The sequence below is a fragment of the Meriones unguiculatus genome, chromosome 6 (genome assembly GCF_030254825.1).
Source record: "Meriones unguiculatus strain TT.TT164.6M chromosome 6, Bangor_MerUng_6.1, whole genome shotgun sequence".
Lineage (NCBI taxonomy): Eukaryota > Metazoa > Chordata > Mammalia > Rodentia > Muridae > Meriones > Meriones unguiculatus.
This window is the reverse complement of record NC_083354.1, coordinates 110,399,053-110,424,846: the sequence shown is the minus strand read 5'-3', so window position 1 is coordinate 110,424,846 and position 25,794 is coordinate 110,399,053. Positions and strand designations below refer to the sequence as shown.

At 44.6% G+C, this 25,794-nt stretch overlaps 1 protein-coding gene across 1 annotated transcript; it reads right to left on the bottom strand.

Annotated features, from left to right (window-relative positions):
- Tram1 (translocation associated membrane protein 1) lies at positions 1-24,709 on the bottom strand. The gene is made up of 11 exons (XM_021663462.2): positions 24,383-24,709; positions 15,778-15,841; positions 14,443-14,564; positions 14,206-14,322; positions 12,867-12,925; positions 10,490-10,574; positions 7,159-7,229; positions 6,957-7,061; positions 5,280-5,423; positions 4,815-4,975; positions 1-1,623 (listed from the first exon to the last, which is right to left on the bottom strand). The coding sequence occupies exons 1-11, from the start codon at positions 24,503-24,505 to the stop codon at positions 1,550-1,552; spliced, it is 1,125 nt and encodes a 374-aa protein (XP_021519137.1). The 5' UTR covers positions 24,506-24,709; the 3' UTR covers positions 1-1,549.
- Positions 24,710-25,794: the final 1,085 nt, after the last annotated feature.

Genomic DNA, 25,794 nt, shown 5'->3' with positions numbered 1-25,794 from the left:
TTTTTAATAGTACATTTTAATAAGAATAAATGCTCAAAACAGCATAAACATAACAGCGAAGGAATTGTCCAGGAAGCAGCTTGTGAAAGTAAAAAGGTTTTATTTTGATTGACTTCTCAATGTATTAATACCAACTTAATGGCAGAAATTTGGTTCCACTGAAACTTGGTAATGCTACAGAGAGCTACGACTTTTCCCAGGAAGTAGGTAAACGGCTGGAAAGAGAAAGCACAACTTTCTAGCAGCACGGTAACTTAAGCCACAGCCCATAGGCTTGTAGCTTTTATATTCAAATGGCACGAACATTTTTTTTTTTTTTTTAGCTGGTGACGGAAGTGAGAAATGGGAAACAAGACCTGGACAGCGAGTGGAGCACTGTGCGTACTGTAACAGCAGCAGACGAACCAAATAGAAGGGCTCGAAGGGTAATCATAGAAAAGGGAGCCAGTATTTTACTCAAATGCTTTTTAGAGCCTTTCTGTAGATACAAATATATATATATATTTATCCAAAAATATGTTTTATACAGATAAATGTTTCTCAATTAAAGATGGGTCCAAAGCTATCGCATAACATAAAGCATGTCTTCTGTTAAGACTCTCCACCTGAATTCTCAATTTCTTTCAAGTTAGTGCATTAGTTTTCCAAATACAATTACCTGACACCTTTTTTTATAGCTATAAATCAAGTAGGCATCACTTTTTAAAAGGGTTTGAGGGTTAAATGGTATCTCATTAAGATGCTATGCATATCAAACTTACAACAAGCCCCGTTAAGAATTATTATTAAACATATCAAAAAGGGCTATGCAAGTTGAATATTCTTCTTCACAGTAAACATTTTGATTGCCACTTGATGATAAGTGTTGAAAATGCACAAAAGACTTCACTTCCTAAGTACTCTCATGTTAATAAGACATCTGCTCCAATATACGGCAATAAATTCTGCAGTAACTATCAGTACTTTTTAATGGGATGTAACACCTACAACAACTACCTAGAAAATAAAGCACAATTATTTTGGTGATTTTATAAATCTTTTTTTTTTCCCCAGGTGTAAAGGTTACAAAAAACTCCTAAAAATTAGAGAACACTGAAAACATTAAAAGTTTGACATCTGACTTTATAGTATTTCCATTTTACCCTGAAAGACAACTTAAAAAATATGACCTTTTTAGAATAGGTCACCTTGCTATAATATTATAAAAAATTGGTGAGAGCAAGAAAAAATTTCACTGGTTATGTGGGGGTTTTTGTAAATGGTTTCTCCCCCAAACCATTAGAAAAACGTTAAAGACAAAAAGCAAAATAAAATATGTGGTGGTCCCTAAACTATTTTGAAGGCAGGTAGCCGAGTCTAAGCTAACGTATTTTCTCACTCCTAGTAATCCTCTTCCCAGCGACGCCCTTTTTACATGGCAGGGACAGTACAACAGCAAAAATCAAAGAGCAGAAACTATATTTTCAAGAACAGAAAAATCGCTAGTGCCGAAAGACAGAGCAGAAAGCAGATTCTTTGGGGGACGTTAATCAAGTCAGTGTGCGATCCATTATGAAGACTTCTCTTTTCGGTTCCGCGGAGAGTCAGCTCCATTTGAGGTGACGGTTCCGTTCACACCGTTCTCTGAAATGAGAGAAATGAGGCATCATTCTCGCCACAAGCAAATGTCCGTAGTCAGTGCTACACACAATGTATCTGCAGGCAGGAAGTTAAATTCCAAAGCTGTCGGGCAACATTTGTGATCTTAATCTGAACCAGGACTTGAGCACACAGGAATGGAAGCAGGGAAGTAAAGAGAAAAAAGGTAGGGTGGAAAACTGCTGTAAAGTGACGATGTTACAAATCGTATTCTACAGCAGTCCTGTAGAACACAGAGCTGTCTCCCACCGGGTGGCAAAGTCCTTTCAGTTATTTTTTTAATGCGTGGAGAAGCTGTTATTAGGGATGGTAACCACTACAGCTAAAGGTGTACACCTCTTCCTGTACACTATCATGGCAGGCCAGGTGTGAGAGCACACGCATTTAATCCTAGCACTTGGGAGGCAGAAACAGGTGGATTTCTGTGAGTCACAGCCTATGCACGCAGAATATATGTATGCCCTTTTGGGGTATAAAAGAAGCATTTATTGAACTTGAGTACAGGCTGAACTTCCATCAAATTTCAGCAAATTTTAGGGGGAGAAAATCCTTCAGAGGGTAGTCTTCAATCAGGTGGAATTTAGACAGACAACAGAAAAAAGAGAAGCAGGAAATGACAGAATATCTAATAAACCAAATAATGGACCCACAAAACAGTCATGGTCAAAAGGGAAATCAAACTACAATTATAAAATGTTTGGAACTGAAAAGCAGTCAAGGCTTGAGAAGTCCAGCCAACACAGACAGGGATAAGGGAGAAAGTTTATCCTGAACTCTGGGTGATTCTCAAGGAGAGGGGAAGACCACTGACTAGAAACCATTTCAAGAAAAAGACCCCAACAGTACAATAGCCAACCAGACCTAAGGCTGGAAGCAAGAGTAGGAACTGACACAGTAAAAAGACACATAAACAAACAAATAAATGTATGTGAAGATAAAAGAAAGACCTAAAAGTATTTTTGCTTTTTTTTTTTTTTTTTAACAGAGCTAGGGATTGTACCATGGGGATCATGGGCTCTGGGGAGGTGCTCTACTTTAGCTACATCTTAGCTCTTACATGCTGGGATTCTGACTGACAAAGAAAACAGGCATAACTTCAGTGAATATCACAGGCTGCTGAAAACGAGATTAAGTGGAGACTAAGTCCTATTGTCAGTGTGAATCGGCAGAGATGGGGCTACTGTGAAGCCCTCCAAACTCTCACAAACAGCACCAAGACTGAACAAGGGACAGATGGGTTTAATGCTGTTTATAAGGCAGAACAGACAAGGGTCCTGGAAAAAAAAGTGCTAATTATGGGTCAAGTCTTTATATCAGCACAGATGGAAAAACCCTAGCAAATAACTGAAAAACCAACACAGCAAAGTTGCATGTCATCTGTCCCTAACATGGGTATATGCCAGGAATGACAGTAATTTTACATCAAGAGTAGGCTGGGTGATGCCTCAGTGGGTAACAGTCCTTGCTGCCCAAGCCTGAGGACCTGAGGTCAAATGTCCACAATCCACACAAAAGCTGTTGGCACCATATATGCCTGTACCAGCACTCTAGGAGGTGGGCACAGGAGGACTGTTGGGCTGGCTGGCTGCCATCCTCGCTCCAGATAAAAGACCCTGTCTGAAGGGAGGAAGGCAGAGAGCAAGACACCCAACATCCCTGTGGGCCTCTACGCATACACCATGCCCAAACCCATTCTCAAGTCAGGATAAGTTAGCAAGAAAATGCTACATAAAGCATCTGGACTGGCCAGGAAGGTGCATAACCTATTCTCCTTTATAGATGATCCAAAAGAACCCACTCCCACTAAAACACTTTTAAAGTAAGTCCAGTAAAGCCTGCAGGATACCAGACTGACATGCAGAAATCAGCTGTACTACACACTCAAAATAAAAACAAAATTAAGGAGATGATTGTGTTTTATAGCAGCATCCAAAAGAGTATAAAATATTTAGGGAGAAATTTAATCAAGTACTAGACAGACTGATAACTATAAAATGTAATTGGAAAAAATTAAAGAGCAGAATAAACGAAGACATCCATGTTCATGCTCCCCAAGGCAATTTACATATTAAAGAAAATTTGAATTAAAACTCCAGGTACTTTTTGCAGACACTGAATGGCAGATCTTAAATTCACAGACACCTGAAATGACCAAAACACAAAAAAGAAGAAAACTGGAGAAGCTTCAATTCCTGACAGCACAACTTCCAGACCCACATAGACAGCAAGGCACTGAGCTACCCACCCACACCACAGTGAGGCAGTGAGCTACCCACACAGTGACAGACCCTTAAATACATGTGGCAGAATCCAGAGCTCAGGTCTGATTCATATTTCTAAATTCATTAGAAAGGTGTTAGTCTTTGAGGACAAGAACAACTGGGGATAAACTGTGCAACTCGGAGAAAGACTCCGAACTAAAATGATAGCACGTTGCAGTAGTAGTCTGGGTGCTCTCCCTAACGACCCAGCAGCTCCACATCTAGATACATACCTAAGAGACAACAGGAACCAGGCGCGCACACGAAGACATGTATAGGTGTGCTTACAACACCTCACTGTTACAAGTTCAAACAACCCAAATGGCCATCAACCAGATAAAGTATTGTAGATTCATACAAGAGTCGTGATTATGCCGTACACTGCCTCAAAAACATGCGGCTAGGGGCCCGGGAGATGGCTCAGCAGGTGAAGGTGCCTGCTGCTAAGCCCCAGCCTGAGTTCCGCCAGCACAAGGTGGGAGGGGAGAACTGTGGCCCTCGAGCTGTCCTCGGACCTCCACGTGCGCACCGTGGAAAAAGTGCACTCACTCCCACAAGGAAGAACGTAATCTAAAGGATTTTAAAAACACTGTCCTGAGGTTGGCAAGATGTCTCAGCAATTGGAAATGCTTGCTTTGCCTGACCCCTGAGCCCGTGCAAGGTGGAAAAGCAAGCTCCACAGTGCTGTTCCCTGACCTCCAAACACATGCACACACACCTACAGAAGGCACAGAGAAGTTAAAATGTGCCTACTGAAGTCAGACTCAGATGAGCATGTACTGTACTGTTCCACGTACAGAAAATATTGAACAAAGGTTTGGAAATTAGAAATCCTGTATGTATTTCTACTTTATGTATCATGTATGCTTCTACATGCTTTCACTTCTGTGTTTCCAAGGTGTAGCCGGCACCAACCTGTTCCTTTTCTGGAGGATCTGCCTTTGGTCACGGCTGGTTTCCTCTTCACAGGTGGGGCCTGGAAGGCAGAATGCTCCCTCCACCTCCGAAGCTGGAAGTTAATGAACTTCCACATCATGAAGGCTTGTGTGATGCAAATGGAGGCCAGGACGGCGATCCTGAGAAGCATGCAAAGACAAAACAAAAATTCAGAGTGTTCGAGAATATGCCACAGAATAAAAGTAGTCTACTGCGACGATGGCAATGACTCGCCTTGGACAAGATTATGCTAGGAAATAATCATCTCATTCAGAAATGTATCTCGGAAGTTAAACAGAGGCTTTAGTAGAGAGAAAACTACAACAGGCATAAAACCAGATCGAGGGGTTCCGGCCCCGAGCTGTCCCCTCACTTATGAGGCAATGGTAACACGGAGAGGCTGGTGGCATATTCAGTAACAGTGGAATAGTAAAGTAAACGCACCTGACTGCCAACACATTGAAGTTTCCAGTACTAAAATCCAGCTTTTGATTCTCTGCTCTTGCCAGGCCAAAACCAACAGTGAGGACCGAAAGAATTAAGGTCAGAAGTCTTCCCAAAACAAAAAGAACCGCCCAGAGAGAAAATCTGTAAGAAAGATGTGCGAAGTCACAGCAACAAAATCGTGAGTAACGGTTCTACTCCAGTTAGACCCTCCTGAGCAAATACATATTCAAACAGTACGTCTCTTGTGTGTTGTATGTGTGCATATGTGTGGTGAGCCTGTGGAGGCTGAAAATCAGTGAGGGCGCCTACCTCAGTTACTCTCCACCTTACTGTTTGGGAAAACGTCTCTCACTGAAACTAGAGCTCTCCATCTGTCAGGCCTGGTTTGCCCAGTCCCAGTCCCCCCTTTTTTTTATTTTTTGGTTTTTCAAAACAGGCTTTTCTCTGTGTAGCCCTGGTTGTCCTGGAACTAAACCTGTAGACCAGGCTGGCCTCGAACTCATAGAAATCGGCCTGCCTCTGCCTTCCAAGTGCTGGGATTAAAGGTGTGTACTGCCACCACCATCTGGCCCCAGCACCTTTCTGTGCCACCCTATACCTGGCTTTTTACACAGGGCTGGGGATCTGAACCCAGGTCCTAATGCTTGCACAGCAAGCACTTTCTCACTGAGCCATCTTTCTAGTCTCTAAAACAGCATTTCTTATTCTGCAAAAGGGGTTTCTGTATTCAAATGCCTGGGAAATTCTACACTATTAGAGATCCACAGCACTGATTATCCTGTTTAAGTCTTTCTGAACCTAGTATAGACAACTGCTTAATATTTTTGTTCATTAAATACTGGCAGTGTTCTTCAGAACTCATGTACTAGACAGCCGAAACACGCTGGGCACAAGCCAAGACAGCGAGAGTACTGTAAACAACCAATGCCAAGTCTCCTTTCAGAGTCTTAGAGACTTCACTCTCTTTCCAAGTTACACCGCTCTTTCTTTCTGATCTGATTTTGGCCAGCAATGTCTTTTCATGTCCTTAAGACTATATTATCCATGCCTTTGTTTACTTTCTTTTTTATAAACTTTATTGTGTGTATGCTGTAGGGGGTGGGGTACATATATGCCACGGCCCATGTGTGTTGATCAGAGGACAATATGTCAATTTAGTTCATTTCTCACACCTTCATGTGGGTCTGGGACTGAGCTCAGGTCATCATGCTTTTCTTTTGAGCCGTCTCATGGGCCCCACCCCTTTACTTTCTCCTAAAAGTCTTCTCTATCGCTCCTTTTAGAAACAAAAACCCTGCTACCATAGGAAGACTTGATCCCCAAAGCCTTAGAAGCAGCAAGTCCAATACAGTATCATTCCAGCTATTTTTTCATTCATTCATTCATTTTCTGAGACGGGATTTCTGTGTGCATCCTTAGCTGTTCTGGACTTGCGTTGTAGACCAGGCTGGCCTTGAACTCACAAGAGATCTGCCTGCCTCTGCCTCCCTGAGTGCTCAGGTTACAGAAGTGAGCTACTATACCTGGCTCAGAGTCTATTTTAAAGAATAAAATGTAAAGCATGTTTTCTTTTAATGTACTACTAACAAAACTATAGAATTCTCAAGGAGACACACAATCTAGGCGCTGAGTTTAAACACACACTGAACAAACAAAAGACAAGACAGTACCTACCCTTTCTGGTATTTCTCATCACTAAAATAAAATAGACGAGAAATGTGGAAAAGAAACTCAACAAAATAGTGCAGCACCAGAAGAACAAGGCCCAGATGGTTCAAGCTGTAGAAAGAATACACGAGGAAAGGTTAATTTCAACTCAAATAAATCAGCATGCTATCTGCTGGTCTACTTAGACCCAAGCCAAATGCCAACTCACTTCAGAAGATATGCTCCAGCGATGTGGAAGAGGTAAAGACCGATGTAGACAAGCTGACGAGGAATATCTTCCTGTAAGTACGAAGACGTATCCAGAGATGAAAAACATGGTCAATGCTTTCATTTTTTAACAGCATAACCCTAACAGCCAGCTGACTTCGATTTTAGCCTTAACCTTTTGGGTAGTCACCCAATAGTCAATAATGATGGCAGTTAAAACGCCATCACCCAAACCCGCCCTCACAACCAATAGTTCCTGATGCTGTCTCAGCAACGACAGCTCTCGAAGGTCTGTTATCAAAGGAACTTTCCCTACGAGTTTCCTTAGTTGTATACCAACAAGTATCTCCAAGGCAGTGTTTGCCCACTCCAGCTAGACACAAAAAAAAGTGGAGATAACTAAGAAAACTAAGTTTTATGCCTCCTGGGGGTGTGGCCTTGGGCAAGTTAGCTCAACCCTGCATCACAGGCCTAAAATCACTAACAAGAGAGAAGGGAGGACACAGGAGGACGCAGCCGCAGGGAGCCATGGGAGGACACACACCCAGATGAGAACTAAGAGAGACAGCCTATCTAAGAAATGACCTCCCTTCAAAGGGAGGCCGCAGCGGCCAGCGACAGATTAAAGAGGTGTGATGGTGGCTGTCAACAGGCAGGAAAGGGAAAAACACTTCTAGTATTTTACATAAAAATTAATCGTATTATCTGTAGTCAAAGCTAATTTGATTATGAGCAACAAAGCAGCTGCTTATTGCTTGAGTTCACTAAGGGCGTGTAAGTTCACTAGCTAAGGAATTACTACTCTTTGAGATGGGGTCTCTTGTTGTATTGCCTGGGCTGGGCCCAAAACACCGTCCTGCTTTAGCCTCTTCAGTAACTGGGCGTTGGTTATACACTACAATGCTTGGATAAGATACAGCATTTCCAATCTTTTCAGGAGCAAAATGGAGATGTGCTTATAATGAAGTTACATGATTTATGTATTTCCATGCAAGGACGCTACGCTCTCTGCCACCAACTGCCACCAACACCTCTCCAACTATTAACAGCGTTCCTTTCCTAGTCACCTGCTTGTAAGGCTGGCTCAAAACAACTGCTGTACTAGTTTCTTCCAGTAAAGAGTTCTTCCAAAAATAAATTTCATAGAGTAAATTTTAAGAAACTGTTTAACACATATGCAGCTGTTACTTCCAAATTATGCTAATTACTTGAAACAGTTACTTTCAGCTATCACGTGTCAGTGTTAAAAATAGTTTCAGTTAAGTTCTAAGTTATGCAAATTAGTCCATAAAAATTAGACTGCATTTCTGGAGATATGCCATCTGGCAGAAACTGATAAGAAAAAGCTTTAGGAGCTAAAATGAACAACTGCTTTGAAATGTTCCTTTTTACTCGCTAGGGTCAGTTAGCAAGATGTAGACATGGATTAATAATGAAACCCAAAGGTATTATGGCCACTGGTATGCAAGTATGTAAAGACGGCTTAGAATAGCTAAGCCATGTCCAGTAGCAAAGCATCAATACACTATGATACTCAAGACTTGTCCAGGGCTGGAGAGGTGGCTCAGAAGTTAAGAACACTGGCTGCTCTTCCAAAGGTCCTGAGTTCAATTCCCAGCAACCACATGGTGGCTCACAACCATCTATAGTGAGATCTGGTACACAGCCACACACGCAGGCAAAATGCTGTAAATAAAAAACTAATAAATCTAAAAAAAAAAAAAAAAAGACTTGTCCAACAAAGCTTTCTACAATTATAAAAATGTTTCCTAGATCTCTGTCCAAGCCACAAATAGTGGTATACACCTTATCACCTCCCCTCACTCAGGAGAGACTGAGGCAAGAGAATCATGAGTTACAAGACACACAGAAAAACCATGTTTAAAAAAGTGGGGGGGGGGAGAGAGAGAATGACAATATCTTCTATGTGACTAAGAAGCAGAACTGTGTGTGTACTTAACTTACATGTGGCTAGCACCTACTATTTTGAACAGCACAGCCCTAGGACACTCACGACCCACACAAAGAGCTCACCAGACATGGAAGACTCCTGGAAACTGTGGGCCTAATAATTTTTTAGACATTAATAAAAGGGGGGGGGGTCCTCACCCTAATTTGCCTGATCAGCTAGAGAAGTATTCCAGTTTGTGAAAGAAATAATGACAGGTGTCAGAGTCCATGGCTCTACTTTAGAGCAGACATCTGGCACGTGTACAAAACAGACGAGAAAGGGCCTACTTGTAGGACATGCTTCTTAAAGACTATCTGTGGATCTTGGGAAGACAGAGATAAATCCATCCATAAAGGGATATCAGAATTCTACTTGGGAAAACTTCTCCAAGTAACAGAGTTAAAGACCAAATCTTCTAACTGTGGCAAAATATGGACAAGGACACACCAACATCCTTGTTGGTGCACACATGTGTAGCTGAAACCTGGGCTCGGAGCCATTAATAGATGACAGAAACTGTCTCACCTAGATCCCTACCCATTTATCGTTCTGACTTTATTTTCAGGTAAATCCCACATAGGCTTTTTTAAAAAGCTGTGTCTACACAAAAATAAACAAAGATACTAATTTATCACAGGGAAAGGTAATCCTGAAAGAGCAAACCTCCCGTGACAATGATAAAATGAGAGAGGATGAGCGTGAAGCCTGGGGCAAAGTGTACAGAAGAAAGAGGACAGGGAGAACACAGCTGGCCCCCTCCAGCTGTGAGGGCGAGTGAGGAAAAAGAGAGAGTCCATAAAGGAACGCTGACTGTGACTGTGACTGTGCCACGGCACGCCACCGAGGCCAGCTTTAGAAAGGGAGTGCCTAGCGCTCCACAGTCTACTCCTCTCTCTAAGCAAACACCTGTTCCACAGGATAAAAGGGGCCGCCCCACCCACCCACCTCAGCAAGGGCTTCCCTGGTGACAATTTAACTGTGGTTTACTTTTTTGTCACCATGGAAATCTTTTGAACTTACATACAGAACTGCTAGTTGTAATCCAACTAGTTACTTGTGAAATCAATTTCTAAAAAAGTAAAACCAGTAAGAGGAAACCAACACATTTGAAAAACTTGGCAATGATTTAAAAGTGAGCAATCAGCATGTCAAATGTAAAAGTTTAACAAAATCGGAAGTTTTTTCTTTTTTTGGTTTTTCAAGGCAGGGTTTCTCTGTGTAGTCTTGGCTGGCCCGGAACTTACTCTGTAGACCAGGCTGGCCTGAAACTCAGAGATCCAACTGCCTCTGCCTCCCAAGTGCTGAGATTAAAGGCACATTGCTCCCCAACCCCTGTTGACATTTTTAAAGTTCAAAACAAAACAAAACAAACCCAGCTTACTTTTTTGGTTTTCTGGAAGTAGAGTTCAGGGAACGCATGGAGCCAGTAAGCCAACTGGGATATGTAGAAAAACTTCATTTGAAATCTGAGTGAGAAAGCAAAAGTGTCTTTTAAAGTATAGTATATAAGAAACAAAAAACAAAGCCAGGTGCACTCCTTGGGAGGCAGAGGTAGGTGAACGGATCTGTCAATTCTAGGCTAGCCGGGTCTACAAAGCCAAAGCTTCCCAGAAAAACCCTGTCTCAAAAAAAGAAAACCAGACCAAAAAACAAACACGTGCAAGAAGCCAGAGAGACAGGCAGCCATGTTTTTGTTGTCAATTCACACAATATTCAAGCAATCTTTAAGCAGTTCTTTAGCAGCCAGCTTGCCCAGTTTCCCCAGCATTCAGTCAACTCTGCGGCTGTAACGAGCTGTTGGGTGCAGAATCTGACCCCCTTGTCTGTTAGTTACCTAGTGCTGAGGAGGGGATCAGCTAGCTATGGGGAAACACTGTGTGTCAGGGGCATGCCTGACCCACAGATCTACAAGGCTCCATCAACAGGGAAATGGGGCAGAAAGACCACCCACTGTCACAACGAAACCCATTATTTCGAATTATATACATGCTAAAGGGGGAGGGAGTAACTGTCACTGGAAATGGGCAATGTTTTCCTTAGTGAAGTATTATTTCCACCCAGCTGCAACATGGAGAATTGCAAACAAACGCACTGAGGCAGAACTGAGGACAGGGCTGTGGCAGGGACGGTTCTGCAAGACACAGCTAGTCAGACCAGCAGTCTCCCCTTTGCGTCATACACCTCTGGCCCTTCTGGCTGATCATCTTCTCCGCTGTTGGAGCGATGCTCTTGTGCACTGTGTAAAGGCTGGTTTGTGTAGTCAAGTGCTGGTTTCTGCAGAGAGCTGAGTACAGGCGGACTTTGGTATTGGTAAGCATCACCTGTCTCTGTTTTGTAAACACTCCCTGTCTCACCTACTGATTGGTTTTAGTAGAAAATTAATGGCCGACAGCAAAGGCAAGAAGGGAAGGTGGGGGACTTCCCTTCTTGCCCAGTTTCCCCAGCATTCAGTCAACTCTGAGGCTGTAATGAGCTGTTACAGAGAGAGGAACTCTGGGAGAGAGAGAAGCATGGGAGATTCACCTAGGAAACATGGAGGATGGAAGAAACTGAAGAGAGGGAAAGAACCATGTGGCAAAACACTGATTACTAGAAATGGGTTAACACAGGTTATAAGAGCTATATAATAAATAGAAGTCTCCATGTCATTACTCAGAGCTAGGGTGGGCACAGAAAGTTGCTACAGTTTTTATATAAGTATGATGTTTATAACTGTATCTTCTAAAAGTCCAACACATTACTGTATATTTATTTCTTTAAATTAGAGGATGACTCAGTAAGGGGGATATAACTGCTGGGTTTAAGCCAAGTACATACATGGTCATGTGACTCCCTTCCTTCATGACAGTTACTCTAGTTTTCAGACAGGAGTATTCAGTGAGTGCTGTCTAGGTGGGAGGCCCCTACAACTTCCCCGGCAGAGAACAGAGACAGCTCCACTGTTTAGAAGGTGGATATCACATGGGAGATGATTAGAGAACAATCTAAATAATATATAGATGCTACACAAATATAAACCAAACAGCACTTGGCACAGGGGACTCCCTGTAGGTGAAGCAGTAAGGAGCTCCCGTGCAGCAGGAGCATGAGGTAGAACTTCGTCATCCTGCCTAAGACATTCCCAGAAGCAATGTAGAGACACCCAGGATGCAGGCAAGATGAAAGTGAACCCCAGTCTCAGGAATCTCAGAAATGAAGGACAGAGGACATGGAGGGGGTGAGGGAAAGAAAAGAGAAACCACGGAAAGATGTAGTCACGCCGATGAGAAAGGATAAAGGTTCAGGAAGGGAGGAAAGAATGCCAATCCAAGTTGTTAGAAGCTGGGGCTGGGGAGATGGCTGTTTAGTTAAGAGCTTTTACTGCTCTCACAGAGAGCCTGGGCTTGATTCCCAGCACCCACATGGTGGCTTACAACCGCCCCAAACCCCAGGGGATCTGAAGCTTTCTCCAACTTTCTCTGGCATCAGGCACAAAGGTGGTACACAGATACACATCGGAAAAACAGTCATACATATAATCTCCTTAAAAACTGCTAAAAGTCAGTCGTCTCAAGCTGGCAAAGGTAACGGAAACACACAAACAGCACACGGATCTTTGCCCTTATGACGGCGGTGATGCGACTACCTCATGCTGCAGGAAATGCAGCCACTTCTTGTATTAGTACCAAGTCCAGAGGGAGATTCACAGGAGTGGATCTGACTTGTTTGTGGTATGAACAGTCTTTAGTTAAGAAAGGCCTCATAGAAAATTAACTTACGTCATCAGGTTATGGGGATAAGCTCTCCACAGGATAGTTGGATCTGAGATATAGTTTTCCTAAGAGACAGGAAAATTGGCCCATGAGTACCAAAAAGCATTTACAATTCCTCACAAAAGGTTCTAAAGAGCATGCTAAAACTGTATGTTTTAGTTTTTCTAATGTGGTTTCACTGGCAAAGTGAGAATGAGTGAGACATGTAACTCCGAGATACAGTACCTGCCTTTCATGGATCCTTCAACACAGCAGTGTAAGAAGTGGACTTAGAGAGGGGCAGGGGGGAGAAGAGGAAGGGAGGGTGGGATTGGGAGGGAATGAGGGAGGGGGCTACAGCTGGGATACAAAGTAAATAAACTGTAATTAATATTAAAAATAAAAATTTAATAAAAAAAACTAGAAACAGAACAGAAAAAATAAAAAACAAACCAACCAAGATTATAAAATTTACAGTTAAAAAAAAAGAAGTACAGGCAAACAAACCACGCAGAAGACCCCCCACAATCAGTAACAGGTGCACCAGCTTTCTAAGCACCCATTTTGTTGCATGTAATCAGAGAACTGAAAACTACTTCTTGACAGAAGTTCACAATGACACAAGTTCATTCAATGCCGTGGAAATCTTTTTCTCGGAAAACTGAATGTTTGGTGGAAAGTGTAAGAGACAAAGAAAACCACCCCTCCAAACCCTAAGTGATGACTCTAAGAACCACACTTCACTGGCGGTAGCTCTAACATTAAAATACACATAAACACGTGTATTTTAGAGAGAGAGAGAGAGAGATACAACAAGCTGACATTTCCCTCTGTCTCTTCCATCAGTAAGATGGGATGGGCACTGGATTGCATGAGTGTTAATATATCTCTGAAGTGTTGGATCCTGGCCATCTACTTTGTGACTAATCTCCACCATGACGATTTAAAAGAATCGTGGGCTTAACAGCCTCAAAAGCGCGTAGAGCCACACAATGGGATGTGAATGGAGGTGCTGTTATTTAACATTAAAGTGGACACTCTTCCCTCTCAGTAAAGACAGCTCTGGGTTGCCTTACTTGAAAATTTATACATTTAAATTCCTTGGTAGACACTTGGACTATGACAGGAGGAAACGACTGACATTTCTGCTTATCTAACCTAGGCAAGTTCACTGCCAACATGAGATCCTCTTTGTGAGCAGAGAGATCTGCAAGTGACTACGAGATGCAGTAATGCCATCCCACGACTGCCGCTGTGTGAGGCTTTCTTTCAAAAGTCAGCGTGGAGACTCTTAATTACGCTCCCTCGTGAGCAGAGTTCTCAGTATTAAATGAGACTTAGAACAATTACCGACGGGCATACTCACCGAGACGAGGATGAATGTGCCCCACACGCAAGCAAAAAGGTAGAATGCGCTAAGCTGGCCAGACTCATTGAACTTGCTGTGTTTTGTTTTGGAGAAGTGCATTCGTCTGTTAATTTTCTAAAAATAAAGCAGTTATTACTAACAAAGAACAAACGCAAAGTACACATAATATATGATGATCACAGCATGGAGAACTACAGCTTTACAAAATAGGGATTTCTGAGATTGTATACTTACATCCAACACATACTCCTGAATTATGGCATGAATAATTATCGCCACTAGCATGTAGAAGAAAACTGTAGCCAAATCTTTGATACCATAGTAATAAAGGGATGCTGATTCAGTAGCTTGTTCTTCTGAAGGCCAAAAAGGACACACACACACACAAAAATATACGTGAGATTATGAAAACAGCACTCGGTACAACATAGTCATGGAAACAAACAAAAGGAGACTAATCCAGTAAAGGGTCTACAGGGATGCCCCAGGCGGTTTCTCCTCAGGGTCTCGAGCCGTGAGGGAATGAAAACGCAGAGAGGCTCTCTACAGCCCAACACTTCAGGAATTACTTACAGAAGACTTGACAAATGTTAGTCACGGCCACCAGAAACCAGAAACCAGAGGGGAGCCACACTCTAGCCGGCAGAGTGTTACCTGGGCTACTCGCGTCTTCCCTGCAGCTGGACCTGCGAACTGGACCCTCCCACTATGATGCTCAAGGAAAGCTAATCTGACTTTTAGCCACTTTGGTTCTCTCGCCAAGCACCAGAAAGCTGCAACTACTACTTAAAAGATATTTTAAGTTTTGAATTTGCTTTAATGTTTCAAAGCAAATATTAGGGTTTATGAGTTGCTGGCACCCGTCCTTAGAGCGTGGGTGTTTGTTTGGGGCCACTGAGCTGAAAACATCGTTCTGGTGTCTCCAATGCCACACAAACACTACACTCTCAAGCAACTCAACCAAGTGCTTATAAAACCACACACAATAGACCAAACTCGTTCTGCTCCTCTGCTCTTCCACCAAGGTGGAAAACCCCAGAGCTGGTTACTGCCGGATCCACTCACATTTCCTTAAGCAAGCACCTCCCTCGCTCGTGACAGTCAGCCACATCCCTGCCCTCAGCAGCAGCCAACTTCCCACGGCAACTTCATCTTTACACAGCATAATTTATAAATTAGAGTCTGAACACAATTACCTGATATCTCCTAGAGCTTACTCGTTTTTTTTTTTTTTTTTTTTCTCCAGAAGCAGAATACAACAAAATGGAAAGGATAAGTCTGAAGAGATTATCCTTGGTACAAAAATGTAACAAAGAACACCTGTAGAAATCCTGACTATACAACCTAAAGGAGTACATCTGTTCCCAGGGCTTCCTTTAGGAAAGGATTAGAGGAAGCAATACAAAGAGTTCTCCGATGGAATTTCAAGACCATACACAAAATATATAATAAACAAGAAACAGACAAAACCAGTTTCATACACTGTTTAGAATAAAATAAAGTCCACGCGGTAGAGACTGCGAGGGGACTTCCAAATCTGTTCAGTTGCATGCCCACATAAATACTTACCTGTTACAGGGCGGGTAACATTGTACTGAAGAGCAACGAAGATGATGGCTGCCTTTGCTGTTATCTGGAGAGAGAAAGCACAGGGAACATTCACTGCGAGTCCCTCCCAAATGAAGGTGAAAAGATTATGAGTTGATTGCAAGCAGAGTCAGGAGTTAGGACAAGCCACCAAAGGGTTTTCTGTAATTCAAACTATGCAACCCATCTGTACTGTTGACACTTGAAAAAAAAAAAACAGTTGCTTCAGTTGATCCAGTAAGCAGTGATTTCTCCATTCCCTCTTAGAGAACAATCACCATCAGGTTCCCATCAAGGAACATGCTGTGTAAATTAATAAACGGAAGCAGAGTTTGCGCAAGAAAAGGCAGATCACAGGCAGGGTTTGTCTGTTCATCCCCTCTCCTACACATCTAGTTAGTTAACCCATCAGTAAACAGCTCAAAGCAAAGCGGTTGAAACACAGACATGGAACGTTTACTGAGCATTTACAGGCACCACGGCCAGCGCTGTGCCGGAAAGGCTCAAATACAGATGAATTCACTAATCTCATGACGAGAAGCTGGGTTGCGTCAGGACTGGTAAACAAACTTACAACACTGCAGGATCTGTGCCAACAGCCTACACTACGGAGACTCGGGATAAAGGACCAAGTGCTTTGCTTTTCCTTGGGGTAGGAAATGCTTCTCACAGTGGTGCAAGAGCTTGTTTGAAGTTCCCGAGGAGCACACGGGGATGAAGACACAGAAGAGGTAAAAACAAGGGAAATTTAAGGTCAGGCATAGCACACATACACATCAGCAAGAGGGAGAAGCACAGAAACAGTACTGAGCTGCTTCTGTGTGACTACAAGATTTTAAGGAGTGGGCATTTCTTCTTTTTAGTTGTAACCTAAATGGGCCTCTTGTCCCCTGCATGACCGTGTTCCCTGCTCTATGTGCCGAGAACTCTTCCTTGGATTCCTCTCTTCTTAGGATAGCCTGCTCTACAGCCCTCCTTATTTCCAACAGTCCCATTTGCTCTCCGGCCTTCTTCCACGGAGTCCTTTTCTGTTGGAAAGTCCTCTCCACCACATCTTTCCCAGGTATCTTCTGTCTTCTCAGGGTAGGCAGCTCCTCTCCTTCTATACTAGGTTCACCGCTATTGCACCCACTATGAAAGAAGGGCCATCTGGGCTGGGGGCCTTGTTACATTATCCTGTCCCTGGTATGGGGAGGCTGGTGAGATAGCTCAGCCAAGAAGGGCTTTTGTCACCAAACCTGACAACCTGAGCTCAACCTCAGGAGCACACAAGGTAGAGGGAGAGAACTGACCCCTGTAGGTTAGGCAGTCCTCTGACCTCCACACCGTGAGTTGATGAATACAATGATAATTTTAAAGAAGACGAAATGTAGAAATAGAGTAGAAATGTAAAACAAGCAGAAGACTTTTGCAAGGTATCCCATGAAGGATAGTAAAGTCAGCATTAGGACAGTGGCATGGGATAGAGTAGGCGCTTTGAATGCAGAGTAAGGTTTGGAAAGCAAAAGCAAGGAGTCTCACGGGGTGTTGGTGACGCAGAAGCAGGCAGATCTCTGTGAGTTTGAGGCCAGCCTGGTCTACAGAGCAATTTCCAGGACAGCCAGGGTTGCACAGAGAAAAACACACACACGTCTCACATTTACCAGTGCTTACGGCTTATATAACAAGGTGACAAATACCAATAAAAATGTGGAGTACGAGATTGATCAACTGATAGAGATGTCTGTGAGATGCATGGCTGAAAAAGGGCTTATACCCCATCTAGAAGCCGGCAAGCAGGACCTGGCTTAAAGATTTGGGATTACTATTTAAGGATGGAAGTCAAACTGCCAAAGTTTATCTATCAACTGTGCAAGTGTCCAGTGTCTGCAGAGCGGACAGAGAAAGCCAAAACTCAAATCCCTGTTATGCTTTTGGGAAATGTCTCCTAATGGCACACGTGTCAAAGGTTGGTCCCCAGCCTGTGGATGACTAAACCTGTGGTGAGAGCTTCACAGGTCACGCAGGTGAGGGCTCCAGTGGACTGTGGGGCACTGCTCTCTCCTGACTTCCCCCACCCCTAGCTGCTTCTCTGTCAGAACAGGAACAGCTGCTGCTCCACCAGGGCTCTCTGCATTTCACTATGCCACGGACCTGAAGCAGTGAGGTCAACTCGTGATGGCCCAACTCCCAACTGTGAAATTACAGGAAAGCAGGTGGTACCCTACACTGAAAAGAAATGTCAGTGACAAAAAGAGAATGAACAGCCTGGCACCCCCAAAGCCAAGGGGGTTTATAAGGTCAAGTTTTCAAAAGGTGCGCAAAGGGGACTGCAACAAAATCCTAACAGGCCGGCTTGATGGCAATGAAGGATTTGGAGAAGTCAATCACAGTGGACTGAAATCCTCAGTGACAAGATGCTACTGAACCTTCTGAGCAGCTGGGCCCGATGCTGCTGCCTTGAGGAGCGGGAAGACAATGAGCTTGTGCAGGGCTAGCAGATAGCTCCCAGGGGAAAGGAGGGATCACATACACGGAAAGAGGAAAACAGGGGAAAATGTGCTGAGAAGGGAGCTGTTAGGAGAGCCCTCTTGGAGCTTCCTCCCAGGCCACGATGGTAGAACAGGCTCAGTCATCTCCCTTACCTGGGATCCAAAGGGACTTGGTTTTTCTGTTTTAAAATTCTGGAGTGTCTGCATATATGCCACAGGATATTTTGCAGATGGAACTCAGCTCTAAGAATGCAATTTGTTTAAGTTTCTTATATACCACATACACGGTGGACCCCTATGTTTGATTATAATTTGCCATGAGCCGGGGATGGAACTGAACTCATGTGAACTGAAGTCTGTATGTGGGGGCGTGAAGGGAGAATGACTGGAATGAGGATCCATCCATCCACCCAACCTGCCTGTATCCATAGGTACGAACATGGAAGCCGGCACACATACACTGAGGCATGTGACATGTCGTTACAGCTCATTCAGAACTAAGATCCTCTCCCAGCCTCCAAAATCCTAGCATTACAGCATTGTATTACCACACCAGCTTATACCTGATTAAACTGTTAAGTAAAAAACTTAACCCGTGCTACCAACATGTGGATGATTTTTTTCTAGTCCCCCTCAGCAATGTGAACTGGGATGACGATGAAGGCAGACAGAGCGGAGTATGCTGCTGTGTCTGCAATCCCAGCATTCACGCAGGTTACAGCAGGAGCGTCATGAACAGCTACAGCCAAGGAGCGTGGGGGCTGGAGAAGATCGAGGAAGATGCAAGTAACAGTAGCCTCCCCTTAGGCTCGGCTTGAAAACATGGAGACTCGGAGGTCGGAAGGCCAGTTTCAAACTGTTGTAGTGTGCAGTGTGGTAAAACTAGTGCTGTCTCCCCCATCACCCGCCGCCTTCGTCCTGTGCGTTCGCGCTGTAGGCACCACTGGCCTGCCAGCGGCTCTGTGGCTATCAGACGGACTGCGAGGGCAGCGCTGGCGCTCTGGTAACCTTGACACTGTGGCTCAACACGTATGTCACCTGCCTTATTTCATCTCGTCCTACGTTACCGTAGGGTGAACACACGAGGCCGCCTTCACGTAACTGGTAGTGGAGTGCACCGACGTTACTTTATTACTGTTAATCTTTCACCGTACTTGGCTCATTAAACCATTACAGAGAGCGTGCATGGCAAACTCATGGAACACAGAGTGTAGGGAATCCTGTGGCTGCAGGCATCCCTGGGGTACTGAGGGTGGGTTCCGTGGAAAGGTGCAGTGGTGGTGTCCTTTAGCCAAGGGGAGATTTTAGGAAGAAAAACAAAGCAACAGGCGCTAGTACACTGGAGGAGAGGATGAGGCAAAGTCACGCCAACAATGTGGCTAGAGAGTTGGCAGAAGAACAGTAAAAGTGGGGGTGGGGAGAACACTGTTCAGACTGTCCCTGAACTCTGGAATTTATTATTGGGAGATAAATCAGGGCCTGTGATGTAAAAAAAAAAAAAAAAAGTCTAGTATGGTCACTACAGTGTGTAACTGAACAGGGAGGATAGGAAGACCAGTTGAACAAAGGGTTAATGAAGATACTGCATGAAAACTTGGTGAGGGCAGATGGGTATGGTCATACACGCCTTCAATCCCAGCACTCAGTGACCAAGAGGCAGGAGGATCTCTGTGAGTTTGAGGCCAGCCTGATGTACAAAAGTGAGTTCAGGACAGTCAGGGCTACACAGAGAAACCTTTTCTCAAACAAACAAACAAATAAACCAACCAACAAACCCCTAAAACAAAAACAAAAACTACTTGGTGAGGGGCCTGGTGAGGCCTTCAGGCGGGCTTTGCTGGTTGCCGAGCCATGCACTTGAGTCCGGTATCTGGGATCTCCGAGTGGAAGCAGCAAAGCTACTCTTGCAAGTTGCTTTGACATGAGCCCCTCCCCGCCCCCAACACACATTCTCATTCTCTCTCAACACAAGGTTTAAAAAGGATTTAAAAGGGGATTTGGTGAGGCCGGCAAGATGGCTAGGAGGTTGAAGGCGCTGGCCTCAAGGCTGACAACTTAAGTCTGATTTCCTTCATACGTACGCTGTGGGTATTCGGACATGTATGTTTGCATGTCTACGCTGTCTCTGCTGCTGCCTCCACGTCCCCATTTTCAGTTTACAATGGAGGTCGTCAATACCACAGCTAGGGAGAACTGTTTTTCTTTATATGCAGCAAATGTAAATCTTCAAAGGTAAATATAGTACCAAATTCTAAACACAACAAAAATTAGATTAGCCTTTTATGGAAGGCTTCTAAATAAAATTAAGAGCTGGCTTCCAGCTGGCTTAGCATGTGACATTAAGCAGGAGGAGAGGAGAAAAACACATGGGAGTTATACCCACGAAAAACATATAGAGGAAATCATCCTTACTGTCATTCCCGGCTTCCCAGGCCATCCATTTTAGCAAGTTAGTAGTAGAACACATTGGTCTCCACTATAAACATGCCACCCTGATACTTGTTACATCAGAAAGTAAACATGGCCCTTTGAGACTGTTATATTACTATCTACTTATGTTTTTTTTAAAAGTGAAATTATATTTAATGAGATCCGAGTCTTCATATGTGAAGTCACAAAATGTCAGCTTTTTTGGGAGGGGAGAGGGGTTATCAGTGGGGCCCTGGTGTCTGCTCATGTTACAAAGATGAGAAGTATTCTGTACTGCTAGAGATGGGCAAGATTACTGCATACACTGGATTCCTGAGAGGTACGTGAATTTCTATCAAGTTCTACTTCTCTACCAACTTATATAAAAAAATTTTTAAGGATGGGGGGAAATGTCATTAATACGAGCTATGTTTAAAAATGAAACTGGTGGGACTATAGAGATGGCCCAGTGATTAAGAGTACTTGCTATTTTCTCAGAGGATCCAGGTGCAAGTCAGCACCCAAATAGCAGCTCAAAATTGTCTAGCTCCAGTGCTGGGGGCCCTGACACCCTCTCTTCTGACCAGCAAGGGCATGAGGCACACATGTAATGCACAGACACGCATGCAGGCAAAACATCCCTACACGTGACAAACTGGAAATTATGGCTAGACACGAACAATAATAAGAGAAGGGGTCAGGTGAGAAAGGTGCCGGCCTGTCAATCCTGATGATCCAAGTGCAGTCCCTAGCACGTATACGGTAGGAGAGAGACCTGACTCCCGTAAACTGCTCTCTCATCTCCATACGGTATGCTGTGGTACAAAGGTTTGCGTGAGTATGTGTGCACATATGCAAAAATAAACCTTCACATAAATCAAGGGAATCCTTCAATACTGTCTCAAGATAACTGAAAAACGTCTCTGTCCCTACATCTATCAGGTGCAAGCAGCCTACGGGTCCCTGATTGCCCGCCTGCAAAGCCACGCCTTTCCAAACTATTCTATGAACCTCTCTTTACTCTTCCATATTATCTCTCCTAGGAAGCTTCTGAAGTATCCTCATATCTCTTTTAATGTTCCACTTTTCCTATTTCAAATACAAAATTACTAATAGTATTTGCATTCTGTAGACAGACATTGACTATAAAAAGAAAGCATTATTTAAAATATTTGTATAATAAAGTTTTTAAAAGTCCTTTTCCCCTTAAATGGACTATAGATAGATAGATAGATAGAGAGAATGAGAGAGAAACCTGTCATCTGTTTTTCAACCCGGATGACCTGCCAAAGAATAACCATAGCTGCCTTCTTCTCAGTCAAACTCTGAGTGAGGCACTATGAATATTACTTCATTTATGTCTCTGAATAACTCATTTATACCTAAGGAAACTTAGGTTCTGACATTTCCCTGGCTTGAGTCAGAGGCAGAATGCAGACTGTCCCCATACGTATGCCTGTTTGGCTACTAACGCACCATGCTTTTTCTTCTTGATTTTACCATAAATCCCCTAATGTTTCAACGGTATTCTTCCACAAAAGGCTTAGCAGTTCTGCAAAATATCAGCTTCTCCACTGTTTCAAGCACACACTGTACTTCTATAATTAGATTGAGATTCAGAAGCAGTTATGTTAAAAGTCACACAGCAAAAACCCACCCACCCAGTTTCTTCCCTGTATAAACAACATGCTTTCAAAACTTACAACTTTAACATATGGTTATGGAAAAGGAATGACTGGCACAAACTGCTCGCTTCTCCTTACCATTTCAACACTCACTCCTTTTTGGAGTGATTTAAAAGCTTCTATTTAATATTAAAACAATCCACTTACTGTTGAAAACTTTTAATCCCAGCACTCCGGATGGCAGAGGCAGGTAGGTGGTTTTGGGAGTTTGAGGCCAACCTGATCTACAAAACAAATTCCAGGGTTCTGTCTCAAACAACAATAGCATTAACATAATAACAAACTTCCTAGAAAATGTGGCAAAAAGAATACAGAGCAGTTTACATAAAAACGGAGGTTGTGGCATTTCTAGATGTTCAAATTTCTGCTTTATAGTTCACTTTAGTGCAGATATGCTCTACAGATCATCACAGCCCTAAATTATGCCTCTCAAGTCAGGAGATCTTGAGATGGTCAGTCACAAAAACCTGTTATGTATACTGCGCATATGAAAGCGCTGCATTTTATTTTATTACTATTACTTTTAAGACACTTATGTAGTTGTCACCAGAGGTGAGTTCACTATGTAGCACACCCTGGATTTGAATTCACAGTTCTCCCGCCTTGGACTCCATCCAGAGTGCTGAGGTGACAAACATCTACCAACCACGTCAATGTATTACCTTTAATATCACAGCAGGAAAAAAAAAGTCATAAATTCAGTGTTTACAAGTGTTTAGCATTGTGTGTGCTGTTGGTAACTGAACCCAGAGCCATACTTCTGACACATGCAGAGGTGAGCACGCAAGCACTAGGAACTGGGGGCACAGGTCAGGCAAAAAGCTCTCTGCTAATTTACAGCAGCCCTGGGCTCAATCTCAGAAAATAATTAAGGATAACACTGGACCACACATCAAACCCTGCATTTTAAGCACCGCCCACTCATACAACACCCTCACACGTCTACAAGCTGAATTATCTGATTCTTCAACCGCAGCTGTGAGGCCAGGCTACAGTGATTTATCTTTATATTTCATTTGTAAGGGAAGCCAAATTACGCCTCAGATTTGGGTTACCTAGTAAGCTTTTTGATAAGTTGGTTCTACTTGCCTTTCACGATGCCACTTCCTTAGCAGTGGTTACAACCATATGTGACACCGTCAGGAATAAAAAGTACTTACATGTTGACTCATAAAAGTCTAGTAGAATCGAAGCAAACACAACACAGAAAGTTATCTAATGACAACTTAATAGAAAAAAAAAACACGAAACCTTTATCACTGGCTGTCTCATTCCATTAGTTTCTTTAAACTCTATTCTCGACAGTAGAAAAACACTAATAAAAATGGATAATCAAGTATTTATCCTCACTAGGTTACATGCCAGGGGGAGAGGAGACAAAATGGTAATCATCAACATATTTAATCAGAGGCTGACAGATTGGAAAAAAAAAAATAGAAAGGGGGGAAGGAGTGGGCGGATGTACTGAGGAGCGTGGAAAAAACCCGTAGGATGTTACGGGCTCACCCTGCAAACTTTATTACCCACATTCAACAGCTGTTAAATAAGTCATCAAAACACGCAGAGCTGTGGGAAGAGAATTTACACACTCCTGACAGTCTCGGCGCCTCGGCTTCAAGAAACGAAACCGCTCAACTCAGCCCAGCTGTTGGGATCAGACCCGAGCCCCCGGGGTCCGAGGGCCAGGGCGGAAAGTTGGGTGAACGGCCGTCGGCGGGGCGAGGGGCCCCTCGGCCGGCTCCCGCCCTCCGCCCAGGCGGCGGCCCCGGGTGCGGGTCGGGGTCGGGCGGGGAGCCCCTGTCAGTCAGCCGGGCCCCGGGTCCGCCCACCGCGCAGGGCCAGCGCCGCCGCGCCCGCCGCCCCCTCGCCGGCTGCCACGTAACCCTTCGCGGGAAGCAGGAACTGCGCGGCGCGGGAGGGGGCGGCGGTCCGGGCCGGGCCGGGGCAGCAGGGCCTCGGGTGGGCGACCCGCCCGCAGCCGGCGGCTCCTCCGGCCGGGGCGCGGGGGCCCGGGGGGCTCACCTCGAACATGAGCCCCAGCAGGAAGAGCATCGCCAGGCAGGACACGATGTCCGCGTGATTCTGCAGCACGAATTCGTGGCTCAGCAGCGGCGGGTTCTTGTTGCTCTTCTTGCGAATCGCCATGGTGGAGCCGCCGCCCGTGCCCGCAGGTGCTCCCTCTCCGCCCGGCTCCGCGCTCTCGGCTGCTCACCGCCGCACCGTCGTCGCCGCCGCCGCCGCCTCCCGCCGGCTGCTCCGCACAGCCCCGCCGCAGCCGCTCGCTGGGGCTTCACTTCCCATCCCACAGCCAGTACGCAGCCGCCGGGGCGGCCCGGAAAAAAAAAAAAAAAAAAAAAAAGTCATCCGCGGAGGCGAGCATGCGCACCGGGGAGGGACCGCGCGCTCGCGCCGGGGCCGCGCCTGGCGGCCCACTGCGCCCCCTGCGGGCTGGAGGTCGCGGGGCACGGGGGGCGCGCCCGGGCTTGGCGCCGGGGGTTGGGAGTCGTTTGGCGCGCGGGCTTCCCGGGAGTGGTCCCCGAGGTCGGGTACTGCGGTGTGCGCGGGCCGCCGGGTGCCTCCGCCCCCTCCTGGCCCACCCCGGCCTGGGTTGCTACCACGTTCTTCCACGCTGATGGGCAGTTGTGTCAGCGACAGCCAACCGTCCTGAACATCTGGAAAAACGACGTAGCTTTGCCCATTCAAGGGGGGGGGGGGGGGCGGGGGGAGGTTCGCTAGTTTGAGCAGCTGCGGATGAGCCCAGGGACTGTGGCTGACTCCTTGTAATCCCAGGGTTTCTGAGGCTGAGGCAGAAGTGTTGTGAGTTCCTTACTGTCCAGGGCTACGTAGCAACACCTTGTTTCGGAAGTTTTAAACAAAACAAAAGAAAAACTAAGTAAGTGGTAAACGCTTGCTTACATCAGCTAAGCTCTTCGTGTCTTTCTGTTCAGCTCCCCACTTTCCACTGGGAGCTTAGATTTACTTGTTACATCATATTAACACTATTTGGAAAACCAGGAGGTTGCAAAAGAAAGAAAAAAAAAGATCTCTTGCCACATCCTCCCCTGTGCTACCTCTGTTTAACTTGGGGTCTTTATTTTTCCTGAAAAAGTGCACTCCTCTAGAAGCCAAAATCGCCCTACTTGCATCTTTTTTTATTACCCTTCGACATCTAATCCAGCACCAAATCCAGACAATTCGTTCTCCCTTCCCTATTTATTGCCACTACTGTAGTCCCAGGAGGAGACCTGGCTTGAAATATTACATCTCTGGTTTAGTCACGATAGTTTTAAAAGGTGGTTATTGAATCAAAACTCAATTTATTACCTGCATTTTCACAGAACAAGTTCCTTCTATGAGACTCGATTTCCTTGTTTATTTATCTTGAGTATGGACTGGGACTTGATCTAGCACCAGGAACTCAACTGAGGATTCAG

Bases quoted from the DNA above. Each gene is read 5' to 3' on its own strand.
- Tram1 (XM_021663462.2), bottom strand. From the start codon at position 24,505: ATGGCGATTCGCAAGAAGAGCAACAAGAACCCGCCGCTGCTGAGCCAC. The intron at 7,062-7,158 runs GTGAGTTGGCAT...TTCTTTCTACAG, and splicing joins GCTGGAGCATATCTTCTGAA to CTTGAACCATCTGGGCCTTG. The intron at 4,976-5,279 runs GTGCGTTTACTT...CATGCTTCTCAG, and splicing joins TTCAATGTGTTGGCAGTCAG to GATCGCCGTCCTGGCCTCCA.